General features: G+C 46.7%; 1 protein-coding gene across 3 annotated transcripts; it reads right to left on the bottom strand.

Annotated features, from left to right (window-relative positions):
* Window positions 1–2,227: 2,227 nt before the first annotated feature.
* Window positions 2,228–20,272, bottom strand: GIMAP8 (GTPase, IMAP family member 8). 3 transcript variants are annotated; one of them, XM_047849940.1, is made up of 5 exons: window positions 19,842–19,974; window positions 14,113–14,773; window positions 10,079–10,124; window positions 6,504–7,130; window positions 2,228–4,257 (listed from the first exon to the last, which is right to left on the bottom strand). In XM_047849940.1, the coding sequence occupies exons 1-5, from the start codon at window positions 19,874–19,876 to the stop codon at window positions 3,536–3,538; spliced, it is 2,091 nt and encodes a 696-aa protein (XP_047705896.1). In that variant the 5' UTR covers window positions 19,877–19,974; the 3' UTR covers window positions 2,228–3,535. The 3 variants fall into 3 exon arrangements, with proteins under 3 accessions (XP_047705896.1, XP_047705895.1, XP_047705897.1); XM_047849939.1 differs by having other exon boundaries at window positions 14,113–14,776; window positions 19,842–19,931; XM_047849941.1 differs by lacking the exon at window positions 14,113–14,773 and having other exon boundaries at window positions 19,842–20,272.
* Window positions 20,273–20,808: the final 536 nt, after the last annotated feature.

Raw genomic sequence — 20,808 nt, 5'->3', positions numbered from 1 at the left:
AACCACCTAAACAGATACTTTTCCAAAGAAGACATACAAATGGGCAGCAAAAACCATGAAAATGTGCTCAGCAGCATTCAGCATCAAGGAAATGCAAATCGAAACCACAACAGGAGAGAGGTATACCTAGGTGGTCCAGTAGGTTAAGCATCAGACTTCAGCTCAGGTCATGATCTCAGGTTCATGAGTTTGAGCCCCACGTTGGGCTCAGTGCTGACAGCAAGAAGCCTGCTTGGGATTCTCTCTCCCTCTCTCTCTGCCCCTACCCCACTCATGCTCCCTTGCTCTCTCTCACTCACTCTTTCTCTCTCTCTCTCAAAATAAATAAAGAAATAAACTTAAAAAAAAGAAATAAAAAATGTTGGTGAGAATGTGAAGAAAAGGAACCCTGTACACTGTTGGTTGGAATGTAAATTGGTGAAGCCACTCTGGAAAACAGTGTAGAAGTTCCTCAAGGAATTAAAAATAGGGGTGCCTGGCTGGCTCAGTTGGTGGGGTGTGTGACCCTTAATCCCGGTGTTGTGAGTTCAAGCCCCATGCTGAGTGTAGAGATTACTTAAGAATAAAATCTTGAAGAAGAAGAAGAAGAAGAAGAAGAAGAAGAAGAAGAAGGAGAAGGAGAAGGAGAAAGAAGAAGAAGAAGAAAGAAGAAGAAGAAGAAGAAGAAGAAGAAGAAGAAGGAATTAAAAAAATAGAATCACCATATGATTCATCAATCCCACATCTGGGTGTATATCCAAAGAAAATGAAATCAAGATCTTGGTGGATACCTGCACCCCCATGTTCATTAAGCATTATTCATAATAGCCAAGATATGGACACAGTCTAAGTGTCCATCAATAGATGAATGGATAGGGGCACCTGGGTGGCTCAGTCGGTTAAGCATCTGACTTCAGGTCAGGTCATGATCTCGTGGTTCATGAATTCGAGCCCTGCATCGGGCTCTATGCTGACAGCTCAGAGCCTGGAGCCTGCTTCAGATTCTCTCTCTCTCTCTCTCTCTCTCTCTCTCTCTCTGTCTCTCTCTCTCTCTGCCCCTCCCGTGCTTGCTCTCTGTCTTTCTCTGTCTCTCTCTCACACATAAAAATAATAAACATTAAAAAAAATTAAAAGAAAAAAAAGAACAGAAGAGGAGAGGAAGGAAGGGGAGGAGAGGGGAGGAAACTTCCATTCTGCTCCAAAGCCAGCAGTTAGCTGGCAGCCTCCAACTATGACACTTTCAGGACCCACTTCAGCTTTGAGCCAAAGCCATGCCCTTCCCAGCCAGTCCCTAGCCAAAGGCTGCCAGTGCCCAATGCAGGATATCATCACTATGGGTCAGTCTTTGCCCTAGAACCCACTATTCAGATGTGCAGCTCTCCCTACCCAAGCAGCGCCTCCCCCATTTCCTCCTGCATGTGTCAGACCTGCATCACAGTGTGGAAGCTCTCTCAGACCAATTCTGCTTCCTCTTTATTTTTTTGAAAGGGTTTTACGTTATTTCTTTATTTTGAGAGAGACAGAGACAGAGCGAGCAGGGGAGGGGCAGAGAGAGGGAGAGAGAGAGAGAGAGAGAGAGAGAGAGAGAATCCCAGAAGCAGGGCTTGAACTCAGGAAACCACGAGGTCATGACCAGAGCCAAAAAACAAGAGTCAAACGCTTAACCGTCTGAATCACCGAGGCAGCCCTCTGCTGCCTCTTTAGTCGTTAACAGCCTTGGCATCACCCCTGTGCCCCGTAAGCCTCTGGCACTCCTAATTCTCAGCACGTGCCTCTCGGAGGAACCCACATGGCAGTACTGTCGCATGTCTCAAGCGTGGTCCTAAAGGAAAGTGGAGACGGATGTTAGGTCTTGCCTGGGAGAAGATGCCACATTGCTTAGCCCACCCATCCCCCACCTCATGCAGCTCCAATGTCACCTGCTCAACCTAGGGTGGCACACTGGGGTTTGTGCCTGCCTTCAAACAGAAGAGACGCTCTGGGAAGAGGCACATAATGCCTTCTAGGCTTTATTCCTTCCATGCTCTTGGTTCTAATTTATTTGTCCTTGCTCTAGTGAAATGCCCAGAGTGGAAGATTCCTGAGCTGGCAGAGGCCTCGTGAAATGGCTGTCACCCACTCTAAGGTCCTCATGCACGCAAGATGCAAAAACCTCACCAGAGTCAAGGTGTCTAAACATCTGCATAGCCTCTTCATGGAGGCATGGTCTGCCCTGGAGCCAGAAAAATAGAAATCAGGAGGACGTGAATTTATAATATAATTCATCTTTATTATTTCACTCAATTGAATATACTTATACATACATTTTCCAGAATGTGTCATTTTCAGGGTTATGCAGAGTACAACAGTATCGATGGTGACGGTCCATGCTCTGATAAGTGGGTTAATCTTGAAGGCAACTGATAACTTTCCAAAAATAAAAGCATATGGATGATGTAGATCCTGTCCTCAAAGCATATATAAAACAGTTAATACTGACAGCATCTGACTACACCTACCTGGAAGAAAACCCCATGGTTCTCATCTCAAATATTGCCCGCACAGGCACCCCTCAACATAACCTGCTCAAATGTCAGGGAACACCACCATCCTGGAATGGAGAAGCAACTTTAAGTGTGGAGGCCACATTCCACACCAGCCTCAGACTGCCTACCCTCAGACTTCCTGACGTGAGACACAACAAGCCCCTAGTGTGTTTGAGACTATTATTTGAATCCTCTGAGCTTTACCCTAATTCCTAACCCATGGGGATCCAAAAGAGAGAGAGAGAGAAAAGTGCAAAGGAATTTTCAACTTGTCTGGAGGCAATCTAGAATTCTACATAGAATTTTGGAACTTTGCAATGTTGTCTCATGTTGGCAGTTTTACCACATTTTGGATTTTTGTTCTACTGTCTTTCACTGTGATGGTTAGCAATAAAATCTTTGGAAACCTCATAGACTCATGATCATTTCCTAAGGAACAATAAAGAAGAGTAGACTGGGGCCCACTTTCCATTCAGGCTTGGAATGAAGACAGCACTAAAGAATATCCGCCCCAGGAAGAAAAGAATGTGCTGGGCCCGAGTTCTGCCCAATGGCGACAAGGCAGCTCAGGAGACCAGCATGCCTGACAAGCAGCCCTGGGCACCCAGAGGCCCACGGGATCCAGCTTGTCTACTCTGCCACACCAGGAGTTGGCTGGACACTGCTCATTACTCTACCCTCATGTGTCTGGATCCCCTGGTTCATGGGTATTTGTCTGTATTCTGACCCCGGGCTGGCCTTGGTCACCGTGTCTGTCCTGACTCCACTCTATGTCCACAGGTGAGGTGATTCTTGTGATTTAATTCTGACCCTCAATGGCCACTCAATCTCAGGAGCCTCTTTCAAGATTTCCCCACCTAATTTCTCCTTTCTCCTTTCTAATCCCCTGCCCCAGCCTGACAATTTATTCACCTAATAAGAGCTGAAGCATTGCAAGGTGGCCAGCATGTGCTCTTCAAGCCCTCTAAGACATGGACCCTCCTCCCCTCCCACCAGCCCTACCTCACACCCATCCCCAACTGAGGGTGTCTCTAACTTAAAGACACCCCACGTGCATCAGTTACCGATGATACCATATCTTTTAAATTTTTCAGTAAGCTTTTGGGCTTGTCCTTTTCCTGGTTATTTCTAATGATTTTGTTGACATTCTCCCATTCATGGGGGTAACCATGCCCTCCGTGGCTCTTTATCAGATCGACGGCCATTGTCAAAAGAAGACTTGCCTGGTTTTCCCTGGCTTTGCCAGTTTCTTTGTTATTAAAAGCACACACTCGCTCCTCACACCTCTTAGTTATGTTCTTAAGAGCTTTGTTATCTGTCTCCTGGAGGTAAACTTTGAAGTCTCCCCCTTCTAGGTCTTCCTTCCGAGTGAACAGCACAATCGTGTACTTCAAAACATCCTCCCCAAAGATGGCCTCTAGATTCTTCACTGCCTTTTTGTCCTCCTCAGTGAAGCGTCCCAGCTGGAACACCAGGACCAGAACTATGTTCCCTCCCTCACAGCAGGACAAACAGTGTTTGACCTCCTCCTCCAGCCCAGATGGACACCTCTCAGTGCTGGCTGTCAGGCAGAGCAAGGGACTGTCCACAACCACAACCCTCCACCCTTTCCACATCCTCCTGCTGCTCTGGCTCTTCCTGGTGATCAGCTGTGCTCGGAGCTCGTCGAGGAAGTCACGCCTCCCAAGGATGGTGTTCCCCGTGGCGCTCTTCCCGGTGCCGCTGCCCCCCACGAGGACAATGCTCAGCGTGTCTGTCAAAAGGAAAGCAGGAAAGATTCATGACCATGGGCAGATCTGCGTGCGACTTTCAAAGTGATGCCAGACATCACAGCAGAGGATGCTCAGAGAGCACTGTGGCCACCCCCTCACCCGGCAGCTCCATCCCCAAGTATGGGGGTGGGGGGCGGCTTCTTCCAGCCAAGCACCCTGTGAACCCACAAGCACGACTTGGACCACCATCTCTGCCCAGTGCTCACCCATGACATGGCCATTGTCCTTATCTCTGAACTTGCTCCCTCTTTCTGGTACCTTCTCTGACTCCTGTGGGTGCTACTGGCTGTATGACCCATCACCTACTCAGATACATCTGGGCTATACATCTCATCTCTTGGGCTTCTGTTCCTGCTGCAACTATGGCTTCCTGTTGCCAACCTAGTGCTGTCACTGCAGCAAAATCTCCTTGATGTATTTGAAAATTTATGCCATAGAACTGACTTTTCATGAAAAAGCAACTACATATATTATCAACAGATTACTAGTTCCTTCATTCGGATCATGCTACAATTCACGTCTCATTAAAACCACATTAAACTGAACTGTGTCTTTCTTTCATCAAGGAGTCAAAAAGTACCTAGAGGTTATAACAGTGAACACGCCCTCCCCTGTTCTGTGGGGCGATGATGGAGAACAGATGTTCCTCTAGATGGAATGACAGATGTACAGAGCCCTTGCAGAGTGTGTAGTGGGGACTCCTTGTGACTCTGAACTTGTCCTGTGGTCTTTCTCTTCCATGCTGCCTTTTTCCACAGTTCTCAATTATGCATCGTTGGCCAAGTTACCAATATCCACCCAGAAACAAAGAGTGAGGGAAGCCTACCCTGTGCTGTTCCCCCAGGGGAAATTATTGAACTGCTCGTCCTGAACCCACAATCTCATAGTTATGCATAAAGGATGAAAAAGAGATTAATCCTCCCACATTCCCACATTTGTCACAGGCTTCAGTCCCTGCTCCCATACCCTCGGAAGGTGGCTCCCAAGAACCTCCATGATTTCCCACTTCATGTAGAGGCACAAACTCTCCATTTCCATCATTGTTCCAGATTGCTAGTGTGCCCTCTGCGATGTCTTCCAGCTTTCTGCCAGCCATCCAAACTCTACCCATTTTCTAAAGCCCATTTCAAACTGGGCTTTCTCCACACAGCCTCTCCTGACATTCCCACATATCTATGCTTCTTCAGGAGGCTCCCCAGCACCTGGGGCTCCATGGCAAATACGAAAGGGCTATTTTGAGTCTGTGTTCTTTCCAGGTGAGGACATTTGCCATGGGACAGAATGGGATGACTCATACTGGCCTGGAAGAATCTCAGTTCAGGGCAATAGAGCATGTAGCACAGAGTGCATGGGGACTTCTGCTAAAGAAGCAGGTAGTGTGGCTGGACTGAGAAACCCATCTAGCTGGGGCACCTGGGTGGTTCAATCTTTTGAGCATCTGACTTCAGCTCAGGTAATGCTCTTGTGGTTCATGGGTTCAAGCCCCACATCAGACTCTGCTGTCAGCATGGAGCCCACTTTAGATCTTCTCTCTCCTTCTCTCTCCCTCCCTCAAAAATAAATTATTAAGCTTAAAAAAAAGAGGGGTGCCTAGGTGGCTCACTTGGTTAAGCATCCAGTCCTGCATCAGATTCTGCACTGACAGTGTGGAGCCTGCTCGGGATTCTCAACTCCCTCCCTCTCTCTCTCTCTCTCTCTGCCCCTCCCCTGCTTTCTCTCTCTCTCTCTCTTTCTCTCTCTCTCTCTCTCTCTCTCTCTCTCTCAAAATAAATAAATAAACTTTTTAAAAAAAAGAACCAAGAAGTTAAGAGAGGGAAAGAAAGAGAGATGGAGTGGGCTTAAGAGAAAGAGAAGAGCAAACCAATGGTTCAGAACTATCTCATCACCAGCGCTGAGTCCTGAGCCCCAAACCACAGATACACTGTGGGGAAAACGGGAGATTAGAAAAAGCTCAACTCCTTCCCTTAAGTCCTTCACCATCACCTTGGAGAGATGGGATAAGGATCAGGAAGGAAAAATTAAAGAGTTTGAGGTGTGGACAGTGTGCAGGGGGAAGGCTCATTACCTTAGGAACATCTGAGAAAGGAAGGAGAAAGAGAAAAGCTCGTCAAGAGCCTGGACCTGTCCTTTTTAGCTTCTCTCTGCCCTTCAGAAAATAGAAAGCTCTTGCACATGTCACATCTGGCTGTCAAAAGCATATACAAAATGTGTTTTACACAATATGTACCTTCCTGGCTGATGACGCATGGCTTGGCCCTGTTCTGCAGCACCAGGTCCACGATCTTTTGTAGGAGCTCGTCCACCTGGCACTGCTCCTCTGCCCCCGTCAGTCTGTAGTTGAAGGCGCTGTACCGGTCTTTGCATTTCTTAATGAGCTGGTAGAGAGCTTCATTATTGCTTTTCAAGAACATCTCTAGATCCTGGTCCCCTAGATCTTCCTTCCTGGTGAGGAGGACGATCATGTACTCAATGAATTTCTCTCCAAAAATGCTTCGGATGGTGTCCAGCACAGCCTCATCCGTCTTGGTGAAAGAGCCCAGCGGGGTCACCAGCAGGAAGGCATGGAGGCCTTGAGGGGCATGTCTCTGAAGCTCAGCTTTAATGTCCTTTGAAGATGAAATGTCCGGAGTATCAATGACCCAAATTTTCCTCCCTCTCCAGGTTCTGCTCACAGACGCAAACATCTGGGTTACCGACTTTTCACTGAATTTGGTCTCAAAGACTCCCTTCCCCAGAAGGCTGTTCCCGGCAGCACTTTTTCCGGCTCCACGCTTCCCCACAAGCACAATCCTCAGTTCCAACAACTCAGGGCTCGGTTCACATCCTGTGGCCTGCAGCTGCTTCTCCCCTGGCCCTGTGGGACAAAAGGGCAGATTCAGAGTCTCTTCTTGAGGCCGAATATGGAGATGTGGACAGGTTTTATGATTTCTCCTCCTTGCCAGTTTTTACAGAGAATGGAAGTAATGCTCTGAACAGCAGGACGATAGTCCCGGGTCAGAAGTCACTCACCCATTCAAGTAAAAACCACAAAGGCGGCCACAAATAAATTAGGAGATGTGTAGAAAGCTCAAGACCTCCCAGAAACATGAAAATCAGTTAAACTTGGCCTTTACAGGTCTTCGTCCTTAGATTTCCTTTCATTTGCTACCAAAGTCCATGAAGTCCATGGGCTGAGGCAGGACAAGGGAGAATCTGAGTTTAAAATGCCCCTTGGGGCGCCTGGGTGGCGCAGTCGGTTAAGCGTCCGACTTCAGCCAGGTCACGATCTCGCGGTCCGGGAGCTCGAGCCCCGCGTCAGGCTCTGGGCTGATGGCTCAGAGCCTGGAGCCTGTTTCCGATTCTGTGTCTCCCTCTCTCTCTGCTCCTCTCCCGTTCATGCTCTGTCTCTCTCTGTCCCAAAAATAAATAAAAACGTTGAAAAAAATTAAAAAAATAAAATAAAATAAAATGCCCCTTGGTGGTATATTCATAAAATGTTAGACTACTCAGCAACCAAAAACAAAAACAAAACAAAACAAAAAAGAATGAATAAATGAACTATTGATATGCAACACGCATGGATCTTCTAAACATGCTAAATGAAAGAAGCCGGACACGAAACCACATGCTATCTGATTCCGCTATATGAAGTTCAAGAACAGACAAAATTAATCTATGTGGATAGAAATCTGGGTTGCAGTTCCCTTTGGGGAGAGGCAGCAGGAACTTAGGTAAGGTGACGGAAATGCTCAAGATCTTTATCTAGAGGATGGTCACTATGGGTAGATACGTAAAGTCACTGAGCTCTACACTTAAGATCTGTGCATTTCACTCTACGTTCATTATGCCTCAATACATGACTGTAGAAACTTGTACCACAAAACCGTCTCTGCACACGCGCCCTGTCCCCATCACTTCTCCTTGATCCAAGGTCAACACCAGACCTCCATGCTGAGCAAAGGGCAGAGTCAGCAATACAGAGAATATTCAGAGTTTGAGGCATCCTGGGCGCTAAGGGTATGGATTGTCACTTGGTGTCAGAGCTGCCAAGTCTGGGAGGTGGAATGAACGCGGCATTTAAAGAAAGCCACTGAAATGCTAGTGACACCACGTCCTTGTTATGTTGCCTTGGGAAAGCTCCTACTTTCTTCCAAATCACCTCATACAAGTCTACATCATATAAAAGGTCACTTCCAACTTTTTGAGCCACCCCGTGGCTACCCGTGGTGTGCTATTTCCTCACCACCACGAGGCAAAATTTGGGGCCATAACAGGTAAGTTCCTTCAGGTCTTGACAGAAGGGCATCCGGAGAATTTTAAATCCCTACTTCTGCCTAAGCTCACATCTTTCTGGCTAAGTTTACTCATCTGTCAATGAGACTAATGATAATACCACCCTCTTCCTAGGGCTGTCATGAGGAATATACTTTAGGGTTGTTAAGAATATATGGTTGTTCTGAGAATTATATTTATATGCTAGGAGGATTGAATTATTTCTATATATTTTTCCAGCACATAATGTCAACTGCAATTATTATCATTATTAAAATTGAAATAATAATAAAAGAATAATTATTTTGTTTAATAAATAAAAATGCTATAAACATTCTAGTTAATTAAAATTATTATTATTATTATTATTATTATTATTATTATTATTTTATTGTTATTATTTGGGGGAGTTCTATGGGGACAGAGATCTCACCTACCTTATTCATTGCTGAATATTCTGTGCTTGCACAGAGCTGGCCCAGAAATAACGTGAGAGTCCATCAATAAAAGGATAGTTGGGAGCGCCTGGGTGGCTCAGTCAGTTAAGCTTACGACTTCAGCTCAGGTCATGATCTCACAGTTCATGAGTTCAAGCCCCACATCGGGCTCTGTGCTGATGGTGCAGAGACTGCTTGGGATTCTCTTTCCCTCTCTCTGCCCCTTCTGTGCTCTCTTACTCTCTCTCTCTCTCTCTCTCTCTCTCTTTCTCTCTCTCTCTCAAAATAAATAAGTAAACTTAAAAAAAATTTTTGTAAAGCCTGATTTAAAAAAAATAATTAAAAAAAAGGAAGGAAAGAAGGAAGGGAGGAAGGAAGGGATGGTTGAATTAGGCGTGTACGCCCTTACCGTGAACAAAACTGCATCTACTAAACAGAGCGAGGTAGATCTATATGTATCGATTTGTGCAGTGTGCAGGATGAATCATTAACGGCAATCATTACATGGATACTGAACTCCATTATAGAATCCTATAACTTAGTGCTCCCCAAGAAGGTAATTTCTGCTTTCCCAGTAGGAGTCAACATTGTATAGTCTTGGATCCAGGGCCAGGAAGACAAGGCTGAGTCACAAAAAAAGCCACAAAAGACAAGCCCACCTCCACAACATTTCAGAGAAAGCCAGGGACACCCACTCCATGTCCACCACCTTTGCTGCTGCCATACCTACTCCCAAGTGTTAGGAGTTTCCTGGGGGACAGGTTGTGGACACGAACCTGAGCAAGGTCCCCAGAGCACATCTTTGTTTCTAATTATCTATTTTTTCCACTTCATTTTGATGCATAATGCATTCAAAAGAATATAGATATGAGCTTATCTTTTTTTTAATTTTTTAAGTTTTTATTTATTTATTCATTTTGAGAGAGCACGAGCAGGGTTGGGGGACACAGAGAGAGGAAGAATCCCAAGCAGGATCCACACTATCACCACAGAGCCAGATGCAGGGCTCAAACTCACAAGCTGTGAGATCATGATCTGAGTCGAAATAAAGAGCTGGATGCCCAATCAACCACCCAGGCACCCCTGAGCTTAACATTTTTAAGGATCATCTTACCATGTGGATTGTCCCCCTTCTGAGATGTGGCTTCATTCACATGATCCTAGAAAATAAAGGGGGAAATGATGCTCAGAGACCCAAAATCTCATCTTTTCACAAAGCAAAGAAATGGAGACACAAGTATATAATTCAGAGTAATTTGATGATTGGGATGTGGTCAAATTCAGGCCGTGGTCCTATTCCTTGTTGGCTTCGGTAGACCCATCCATAATGACAGTCGATCCTGAAACCCCATTGTTGCCACCACAACAGGCTTCCCAGAAATATGAAGATGGGTCTTGTTCTCACTCAGGTGAGTCCCACAAATGCCATCTAACCAAGGTATTTGTCCTGAAGCTCTAACTTTCCTTCTCCCCAGTCCGCAGTGGTAATAGCAATCCCTTCCAAAGTCTTCCAGAGTTTTTTCTGTTCCTGGAGAAAATCCAGAGGCTTAAAGACAGCTTCTGGATTCCCCAGAAGAATAAACTAGCCCAGTGATGTTTGTGATGTGCATCTGAGGGACCAGGGGAAGGGAGGAGATTGGGAGTCATGCTCCCCACACATCTCTGGTGCCTTCTCCCTGCACCACACCCCCGGTACAGAGATGATCCTTCTTCTGACGTGAGAGCCAGGAAAATTTGGAACCTTCTCCATCCAGGTGGGCAAATGGAGACAACAGAGGATGGAAGGCCAGACACACAGTTGGTATTCCCTTCCCCTGCCTGGCCAAGCCATACAGTCGCACCCCAAACTTAAATTGTCATGAAATCAAAAGAGAAGGTGAAAACAACGATACGCAATGTGGATGAATCTGCTATTCTTAGAAACTCCCAATACTTTATTTTAACCTTATCTTTGTTAAATTTCCATGCTAGCCAAGGAAATTTTCCCTCTGCTTTCTTACTTGGCCTTACCCCAAACCATTGATACCTTCCACCATCTCCCTCCCTGGGTCTTCTCCATTCAGCTCTGATTATCACACTTCTTTCTTCTTACCTGGCACAACTCAAGGTCTTTCATGTTCTTTAAATGGAAAACATTTTTACAATGCAAATGTGTATGATCTAAAAATTGGTAATGTTTTTAATGTTTATTTATTCTTGAGAGAGACAGAGCACAAGCAGGGGAGGGGCAGAGAGAGAGGGAGACACAGAATCCTATGCAGGCTCCAGGCTCCGAGCTGTGAGCACAGAGCATGACGCGGGGCTTGGACCCACAATCCATGAGATCATGACGTGAGCCAACTAACCCACCCAGATGCCCCTAAAAATTACTAATTTTTAAATTCCCAATCCACTACCAAAGGAACAATAGCTAATTCACATACATCCTTCTATGTTTTTCTAAGTTTATACAAACACACACAAGCATATATGAACACATCGGGAGAACTTGGCTAGGTTTCAATCTGCTTAATACTATGTCCTGTACATCTGTACAAATCAGTACATATCGATCAACCCAATTTTTCTAGAAGATGCTATTTACTCCACAGCATGGATATGGAAAATTCCATACTAATGTAACAATTCCTGTATTTTTTTAAAGATTTTATTTTAAGTAATCTCTACACCCAACATGGGGCTTGAATTTAACAATCTCAAGATGAGGAGTCATATGCTCTACTGACCGAGCCAAATGATTCCTTTATTGATAGATCATAAGCTTATTTCTGGATTTACTATTTGAAAAGATACAATGATAAATATCCTTATATATACATCTTTATATGTGCAAATGTTTTCCTTTCTTGGTAACAGGGTCCTAAAAGTGGGAATCTTGCTCAGTCTCTGGGTTGTTAAAGTCCTTAATGTCTCCATAACTTACGTGAAACTTATACACGTCCATGATAATAACAGTAATAATAATGGCAACTATGGAGCGCCTGGGTGACTCAGTCAGTTGGGCGTCTGACTTAGGCTCAGGTCATAATCTCATGGTTCATGGGTTTGAGGCCCATGTCGGGCTCTGTGCTGACAGCTTCAGATTCTGTCTCCATCTCTCTCTGCCCCTTCCCTGTTTGTGCTCTCTCTCTCTCAAGAATAAACATTAAAAAATTAAATAATAGTAATAATAATGGCAGCTAATAATTACTGAATGCATTTCAAGTATTTGCAAATAACTTTGTCAGCATTTCATTAAACCCTGAGATACATAGTATTATCCCTTTTTACACAAGACAGAAAAATAAGATACTGTGGTCAACAAAAAGGATAGGAGTTCAGTCCCTCAGGGAGCTTGTGGGGAGGCAACCATTGAAAGCACATACACAGCAACCACTTGACTGGCTGATGGCCATGAGGAGGAGAAGCGCCCTGCGGGAAGGGGGGCTGTAGGAGCTCATCCCAGGGACCCACAGGGAAGACTCTCTGAGCAAAGGAGCTCTAGCAGAGGCAGACCTGGAACGGGGTGGGATGGGAGAGGGGAAGTTTCCAGGTGGAGAAAATTCCAAGTTCAAAGCTCTAGAGCACACATGAGTATAAGTCAAGGACCCCACAGGGAAGGCCGGTGGGACCAACACATAAAGAGTAAGTTAGAGGGTGAGGGGCCAGCTCAGGTCAGGGATTCCAAACTTGATCTGAAGATCAACATACAGTCACTGCAGAATTTTACACAACAGGGGGTTGTGTTCTGGGTACACTGTGGACAGTTCATTCTGTGCCCCTTATCCTCTCTGCTGGCATCCCTGTTCCATACAGCCTTCAGGGGAGAGACAGAGGCTATAAAGGAGAGAGAGAGGGAGGTCAGGGCTAGGAGATAAGAGAGTGACAAGTTCTCCTGAGCCTCAGGGTCCTCGTCGTACATTGAGTAGGTGTGAAGATTTGATCAGTCTGGGGGTCTGGGACTTAGCAGGTGCTCAGTAAATATTGCCTTCCTTCTCATTTCCATCCTGTTTGGGTTTAACACTCACCAGTTCTCAGAAGATTCACTCTGACCAAAACTGCCCCCACGTTGGATTTTTGCTTTGCTTTACATCCATGGACACTTGCATTTAAAGACTCCTCTGTACCAACATTCACTTACTTACACTGAATCAGGAACTGCTTCGTGTCTTATGCATGAGTCACTCAAACAGAAGTGTGAGGTCCTCGAAAACAAAACCCTGGATTTTTGTATCTTCCTTCATTACAAATATATTTTCCACTCAAGTCTAGAAATTAAATAAAATACCACTCTGGCTGTCGTGTAGAAAATAGATTGAGGGGTAAGGCACAAGAACGAATGAGGGGAAGGTTGTTTGTAAAACAGTACAGGCAAGAACGGAGGCTGGCTTGGAGCAGAGGGGGGGGGCAGTGGAGATGGACAGAAATGCATGGATTCCAGGCACACCGATCACACAAGACCTAAGGACTTCTCAAATATCAGCTGCCAGCTAGTAGTAGCAAAGCCGACCTCTGGGTTTAGGTTCAAGGAGCATCACCACCATTTACCCAGTTGAGAGAAAACTGAAGTCTCATACATCTCAGAGGGAAAACCAAAAGTGTAACCTTGTGAAACCTGAGATCCCATAGGAGAGCCAAGTGGAGACATCAGACAGCAACTGGATAAGGGAGCAGGATTCAGAGGAGAGGCCTGGACAGGAGTGACAAATCTGGAAACCATTAGCGATCAACGGAGCTCAAAGCTGGAGGGCAGAGAATTGAGGAAAGCCTAGAACCACACCCTGAAGATCTCAACTTTTAGAGGCCATGTGAAGAGAACTCAACAATCTCCAGAGGAGCCAGAAAGAGTAGGAGGAAAAAAACCAAAAAGAGTATAGCTGTATTGAAACCAAGGGAAGAAAGAGTCTATTTGTGTGTCCAATACTGTGAGGGAAAAACTTAAGTAAGGACTTAACTGTATCCATTAATTTGCCAATAAATTTCAAAGTCCAAAGGGTAATCCTCAAAGCAACCTACCATCTGGTGCCTCATCTTTCCAGATCATAGATAAACACTTCCTAAACAAAGCCTAGGTTCCACCACACAATGTGACAGGTCACTTATCCGTGCTTATCTTCAACCCACTAGCTCTCACCACAAAGATCCTTGAGGACCTTCAGCATTTCTTACCAGGAATCCACTGCCTTCATTTCTGAGATTCACGATATATGGTCCTCCGTTTTCATCCACCAAACGCTGGACCATGCAGAGGAGCTCTCTCACCTGGACATCCTGCTCATCCTCACTTGCCTTGTTGTTAAAAGCGCAGTATCGGCCTCCACAGTTTTCAACCAACTCCCTAAGGGAGTTCTCATCTTCAATGCAATCTTTCAGTGAGTCATTCTCCAAATCATCCTTCCGAGTGAAGACAATAATGATGTGCCTCCTGGAGTTAGCTCCAAACACCTCCTGGATCCCCTTGACTGTCTCTATGTCCTCGACCTTATAAAAGCTGATGGGGATTACCAGAAGCAGGACATGGAGGCTGGGAGCAGAGAGCTCGAAGCAGTGTTCAATGTTACGTTGCTTGTCTTTGGCACAAGACTTTGAGGAGAAAAGGTCAGGGGTGTCAATGACCACAACCCTTCTCTCTTTTGTGAACCCACTCTCTCTCTGGCATGTTTTAGTCACCATGTGGTCACTGAATTTGGACACGAATGCAGCTTTGCCCAGAATAGTGTTTCCTGTGGCACTTTTTCCTGCACCACTTTTGCCTAAGAGGAGAAGCCTCAGTTCCGGCATGGAGCACTCTGGCTCCAGTTTCCTCTCCTGACACAGGCTCTGGTTGGTTCTGCTGGGACAAAAAGAAACACATCAGTGTTCAACCCATGCAAGAGTGGATAGAGGAGCAGCAAGAAAAATGCCTTCTTTTTGGTTTTTCCCAAAGGATGTGGCCTACTGAAGTCAACTCAGACTAGATTGGGATAAGAAATCCTGTTTCCCACAATCTTCTCTGTGCTCTTGTCTTTGAAATAAATCCACACTGGTAAGATGCCCAGCACTGTAGGGGCACCTGAGTAGCTCGATCGGTTGTGTCCAATGCTTGATCTCAGCTCAGGTCATGATCTCACGGTTTGTGGGATCGAGCCCCACATGGGGTTCTGCGAGGACAGCACAGAGCCTGCTTGGGATTCTCTTCTCTCTCTCCCTCTCTCTCTCTCTCTATCTCTGCCCCTCCCTTGCTCGCTTGCTCTTGTTCTCTCTCTCTCTCAAAATAAATAAACACTTAAAAAAAAGACATTCAACACTGTTGACTGACTAAACCAACAACCCCCTTCTCTGTATTCATCACCCATTATACATGCTGGGGGAAACTGTGATAGACATAATAATGCCCCCCCACCAGATGTCCATGTGCTAATCCCTGGAATCTGTGATTGTGTTGTTTTACATGGCAAAATGGACGTTGCCAATGTGATTAAGGCTCTTGAGACGGAGAGATAAGAGGATCCTAGAGGATCATCCAGGTGGATCCATTATAATCACACTAAAAGAGGTCCTTCCAAGAGGAAGATAGGAAAGTCAGAGTAAGAAAAAGGAGATGTGAGGACAAAAGCAGAGGTCAGAGAGTGAGAAAGATTTGAAAATGCTACACGATTGGTTTTAAAAATGGAATAAGGAGCCACCAGCCAAAGGCAATGCAGGCAGCTTCTAGAAGCTGGGAAAGGCAAGGAAATGGCTTCTGCTACACAGCCTCCTCCATAAGAATCCTGCCCAACACTGATTTTAGGACTTCTGACCTCCAGACTGTAAAATAATAGCTTGGTGGGTTTTTAGCAACTAACTTTGTGGCAATTTGTTACAGCAGCAACAGGAAATTAATACGTTCTCTCTCCCAGCTTTCTTTCGACCAGGGGTGGCCATGTGACCCAGTTCAACCTGATGACAGTTGAGGGAATATTTGCCTGGGCCTTTTAAGAATGTTATTGTTTTCTTGATGGTAGAGGCAGACTCAAGTAGAGAGCTCCTGTTCTCACCTCCTCCCCCTTCTTCTTTTTATTTTTTCTTTTTATTTTTTTTAAGTTTTTTAAAGCTTATTTATTTGTGAGAAAGACAGAGCATAAATGGGGGAGGGGCAGAGACAGAGAGAGACACTGAATCTCAAATAGGGTCCAGGCTCTGAGCTGTCAGCAGAGCTTGAACTCGGGAACAGTGAGATCATGACCTGAGCTTAAGTCGGGACTGATGCTTAACCAACTGAGCCACCTAGGCGCCCCTCCTCCCCCTTCTTCTTATTTGACATTTAAATGTGACATCTGGAATGACAGCTGATATCATGAGGCAATGAGGTAACAAATAAGAGAACAAATGTTGCTGAAGGACCCCAGAGCAGAAAGATAAAAGGATCCCCGATGACATCACTGGGCTACCAAAACATCCTTGAGATTGCCCTTTTGCTAAGTAAACAGCTGATATTCTAATGATTTAAGCTGCTGCTACTCAGAGTGTGGTTCACAAACAAGCGATATTGCCAATAACTGAGATCATGTTAGAAATACAACATCTCAGCCCCACGCCAGACTTGCTGAATGAGAATTCTTCATTTGACAAGTTCCAGGTGATTCTCATGAGCATTCAAGTTTGAGAAGCACTGGTGTTAAGCCACCATTGGTTAAAGATTAGCATTCCTAACTGAATCAGAAACCACTGGAAGAGCCAAGTTTCCCAGCACTCTTTCTTTTTTTTTTTTTTCATGTTTATTCATTTTTGAGCTAGAGAGACAGAGAACATAAGTGGGTGAGGGGCAGAGAGAGAGAGAGAGAGGGGGGCAGAGAGAGAGCAGGCTCCAGGCTCTGAGCTGTCAGCACAGAGCCCGATGCAGGGCTCAAACCCACGTACTGTGAGATCATGCCCTGAACTGAAGTCGGACGCTCAGCCGACTGAGTCACCCAGGCTCCCCTCCCAGAACTATTTCTTCAACAGTCCCTTTTCCAAATGATTCTGTCAGATACCAGGGGCCCATGTTTCCATGAGTCTTTCCCTAGGTTGTCTGTTTTGTCCACTGGACACTCAATCTATTCTTGAACCAGAAAGCCTTAATTACTAAAACCAAGATGACTTAATGTTATTCTACTAAAAATATAACTCTAAAATGAGGCTTCATTATGTAATGGAGCAGGTTCCAACACCTTGCTATTGTGCAAAACTGTCACAGTATTCTTGGCTTTTTAATCCCCTGTAGAACTTTGAAAATCAGTTGTCATTGTCTTCAGGAAACCCTGTTGAAATCTAGAGTGTCGTTGCATTGAATTTGTAGCTTACTTTTATTTTTTTATTAAGTATTTATTTATTTTGAGAGAGAGACAGAGAGAGAGCACATGCACAAATCACAAGGGGGCAGAGACAGAGGAGAGAGAGAATCCCAACATGGGACTCGATCTCACAGACTGCGAGATCATGACCTGAGCTGAGGTCAAGAGTCGGAGGCCCAACCGACGGAGCTACCCAGGCGTCCCTGCAGCTTAGTTTTAGAAGAATGGACATCCGCATAGAGTTGTTCTCCCCACTCCTTTTTTTAGTCAGTTTTAAATATGTTCTAATTTCAATCATTTCTTTTTGATCCATAAATGAAGAGAAGTAATTACAAAATTTAAAAATGAGCGGCACCTGGATGGCTCATTTGGTTGAGTGTCCGACTTTGGCTCAGGTCATGATCTCACAGTTCGAGCCCCACTTAGCTGAAGTGTCAGCTGGGGTCAAGCCTTTCATGGTTTTTCCAGACCGAACTGATCATCAACTCTTCTCTGGACTTCTACAATAACAGAATCACTGATTCCCCCTGCTTCTACCCTTCTAGAGGCTATGGTCTGTAGACAGTCAGTGTGCTCCTGCACAAACAGGAGACAGATAATGTCATTCATCAGTCCAAAGTCCCCCCGTGGCTTCCCCCTGACTTGAAATAACAAGTAAAGCCTTTACAGTGGTCGACAAGCCCCTACCCATCTGGACTCTAGCTGTCTCTCTGATCTCATCTCCCACCCCTCTCCACCTTGTTTTGTCTCCTGTAGTCACATGGACCTCCCTGCTGTTCCCCAAATGTGCAACCTTGGGCCTTGGTGCTGGTCGTTCACCTGAGCTAGAACACTCTTCCCCCGGACTCGTGCAAGGCGCATTCACCTCCTTTAGATCTTTACCGCATTGGCCCTGTGGGACAGATGGCCTTCTTCAGTCATCCTACATTTAACAGCAATCCGCCCTACTGCATCCCAACAGCATTCTGCATCCCCCACATGCCTGTTCTGTACACCCCCAGCAACCACTGCAACCACCTTTCACATTGTGCATTTACTTGCTTATTGCTTTCTTTTGTCTCCCCACGGCTAAGAGGTAAGTCCCATGAGAAGGACCTGCTTTATCTTGTTCACCATCGCATCTATGACCCAGAGAAGGCATTCGATAAGCACCAGCTGATAGTATTTACTTCATCTAATTTCGAAATTCTCTCTACCACCCTTGGTATGAAACTCTATAAGAGCAGAGACCATGCCTGTCTTGTCCTGTGTCCCTAGTCCCTGATACTGTGCCTGGCGTATAGTATAGGCTTAATAAGTGGTGTTAAATGAATGATCATGGGGTAAAGGGGTGAGGAAAGGAAGAAAAACAGTTTTTAGAAATGAAGAGAGTGACTGAAGTGATGCCACTTTCAATTAAAAAAAAGAGAAGTAACTTCACATTGCATCCCAAGCCAATGAAGTGATATTTTTTGGTACATTAATTTTTTTAAAAAAAGACACTAGTGGGCAAATAGCTGAAGGAAGCAGAGACCTCCAGCAGGTCTGAAGAAGAAAGGAATTGATTTCCCAAGTAAGCTCCACTGCTCACATGATTACCCATCATAGTGTGTGTAAATTAATGAGCCTTTGCTAAACTGTGTGTTGTATTGAATCAGGGACCCACCCAACCTATGCCCTCGCCTTGCGAACTTTTCTCTGGAGCAGAGGGGGTGCCTAGGTGGCTCAGTGGTTGCACCGCTGACTTTGGCTCAGGTCATGATCTCAAGGTTCATGGGTTGGACCCCCATGTGGGGCTTTCACTGACAGCGCTAAGCCTGCTTCGGATTCTGTCTCCATCTCTCTCTCTCTCTCTCTCTCTCTCTCTCTCTGCCCCTCCCCTGCTTGTTCGTTCTCTCTCTCTCTCTGTCTCTCAAAAAATATTTAAAGAAAAAAAAAAGAAAAAAAAATTCGGACAAAAGGTAACCAAAACTCCCCCTCCCTCACTCTCTCCTTTACCCACACTCCCCTCTGACCATCTCCCAGCCCCTCTGGAGACCCCAGCAGGGCAAGGAGAGAGAGAAAAAGAGAGCTTTCACTCTAGAACTATAGTGACGCTCTCCAGCAACCTGTACTTGTTCTCGGGATATAGCTCGAGGGCGATGTGGGTTCAGCCGTCCAAGCAAAGCTCCCAATGGTCTGGGGAATCTGCCCTGCACCCGGAAAGTTCAAGCCCACAGAAAGAGATGGCCAGAGAAGCTTCCAGAGCCTAGCCTGGGGAGGACGCACTCCCAGCCCCGCAGGTCAGGCAGTCATCAGGAGGACAGAAAAGCATTCAACGGTGACAGCCCAGGGGGCTCAAATGTGGGCAAAATCATAAGTCTTGTTTGGGGCAACCACCGGCCACCCCGAGGGCTCAGTTAAGGGGACCCGACAGCGCACGGGGTGGGGAACAAAAGCGAGCGTGGACGGGGCGGATCCGTGGCTACCAGCCTCCTCCCCCAGCCCTGCCATCGGCCCCTCGCCGCCGAGCCCTCCTCGGGGAAGGCGAGGAGCCCGCCTCCCTCCCCCCTCCCCCGCTCACCCCCTCCCCGCGGCCCGCCCGGCCTCGGGCCCCCCGCCCCCCGTCCCGCGCGGATGCGCAGGCACCTCGGCTCCGGCTCCGGGCGCGTCGTGGGCTCCATGGCTCCGGAAAGTGGCCGAGAGCCCCGCAGCAGCCGGCCCAGGGCGGGAGGAGGGCCGCGCGGAGAGAAAGCAGGGGCGGGCCCTCAGAGGCGGTGAGGGTGGAGGGGAGAGTTGGGGCTGGTGCCAGGTCGCGGGGTGCAGACGAGGGACAGGCACGCCTCCCCCCCCCCCCCCCCCGCCGGCCGCCCCCTCCTGGGGACACGAAGGGCAGGACTCGAGAGCGGAAGCTGGGCCTGGGGCTGCGGCGCCCCCGAGGGTTCCCCCGGAGAGGGTCATAGTGCGGGGTGCTCCCGTCCCTGGGACCGAAGTCGTGGAGCCTGAAGAGGCTGAACCTGGCCGGTGCGGGGACGGCGCCCAGTAGGTGGTGCTTCTCCGGCTGGTGTCCGCTACCCTGGGCACCTGAGACCCCTTCCCGAGACTGAGGAAACCGAGAAGACGCCGGTTTCCTTCTCCCACCCCCACCCTCTAGCAACTCCTCACACGCCTCCTGGGGGACCCTCCAACCCGACCTGGGGAACGCGCTGCTTGCCAGGCTAAAGGGTTCCTTCTTAGAGCCCGGCTAACATTGAAATGCTGGAACTTCTATGCTTTCCAACAGCTTATAAACGAAACCCTTTTTGTGCGTGATGATAGTATCCGGAAGCTTCCTACTACAGGAGCCGGACTCTGAGAAAGACTATTATTTTATTATGGTTTTTATTTATTTAATTTTGGAATGCCTTTTCAGTTTTGAAAGAGAGACAGAGCGTGAGCAGGGGAAGGGCAGAGAGAGAGAGGGAGACACAGAAGCAGGCTCCAGGCTCCCAGCTGTCAGCACAGAGGCTAGAACCCATGAAGTGAGGCATCTAGAACCCATGAACTGAGAGATCATGACCTGAGCGGAAGTCTGAGCTTAACCAGCTGAGCCACCCAGATGCCTGATTATGGATTT

This window comes from Prionailurus viverrinus, chromosome A2, assembly GCF_022837055.1.
Source record: "Prionailurus viverrinus isolate Anna chromosome A2, UM_Priviv_1.0, whole genome shotgun sequence".
Lineage (NCBI taxonomy): Eukaryota > Metazoa > Chordata > Mammalia > Carnivora > Felidae > Prionailurus > Prionailurus viverrinus.
This window is presented reverse-complemented; position numbering and strand designations above follow the sequence as displayed.

Bases quoted from the DNA above. Each gene is read 5' to 3' on its own strand.
- GIMAP8 (XM_047849939.1), bottom strand. From the start codon at position 19,876: ATGGAGCCCACGACGCGCCCGGAGCCGGAGCCGAG. The intron at 7,131-10,078 runs GTAAGATGATCC...TTTGTCCCACAG, and splicing joins GAAGGGGGACAATCCACATG to GGCCAGGGGAGAAGCAGCTG. The intron at 4,258-6,503 runs GTACATATTGTG...TCCTTTTGACAG, and splicing joins ATGCGTCATCAGCCAGGAAG to ACACGCTGAGCATTGTCCTC.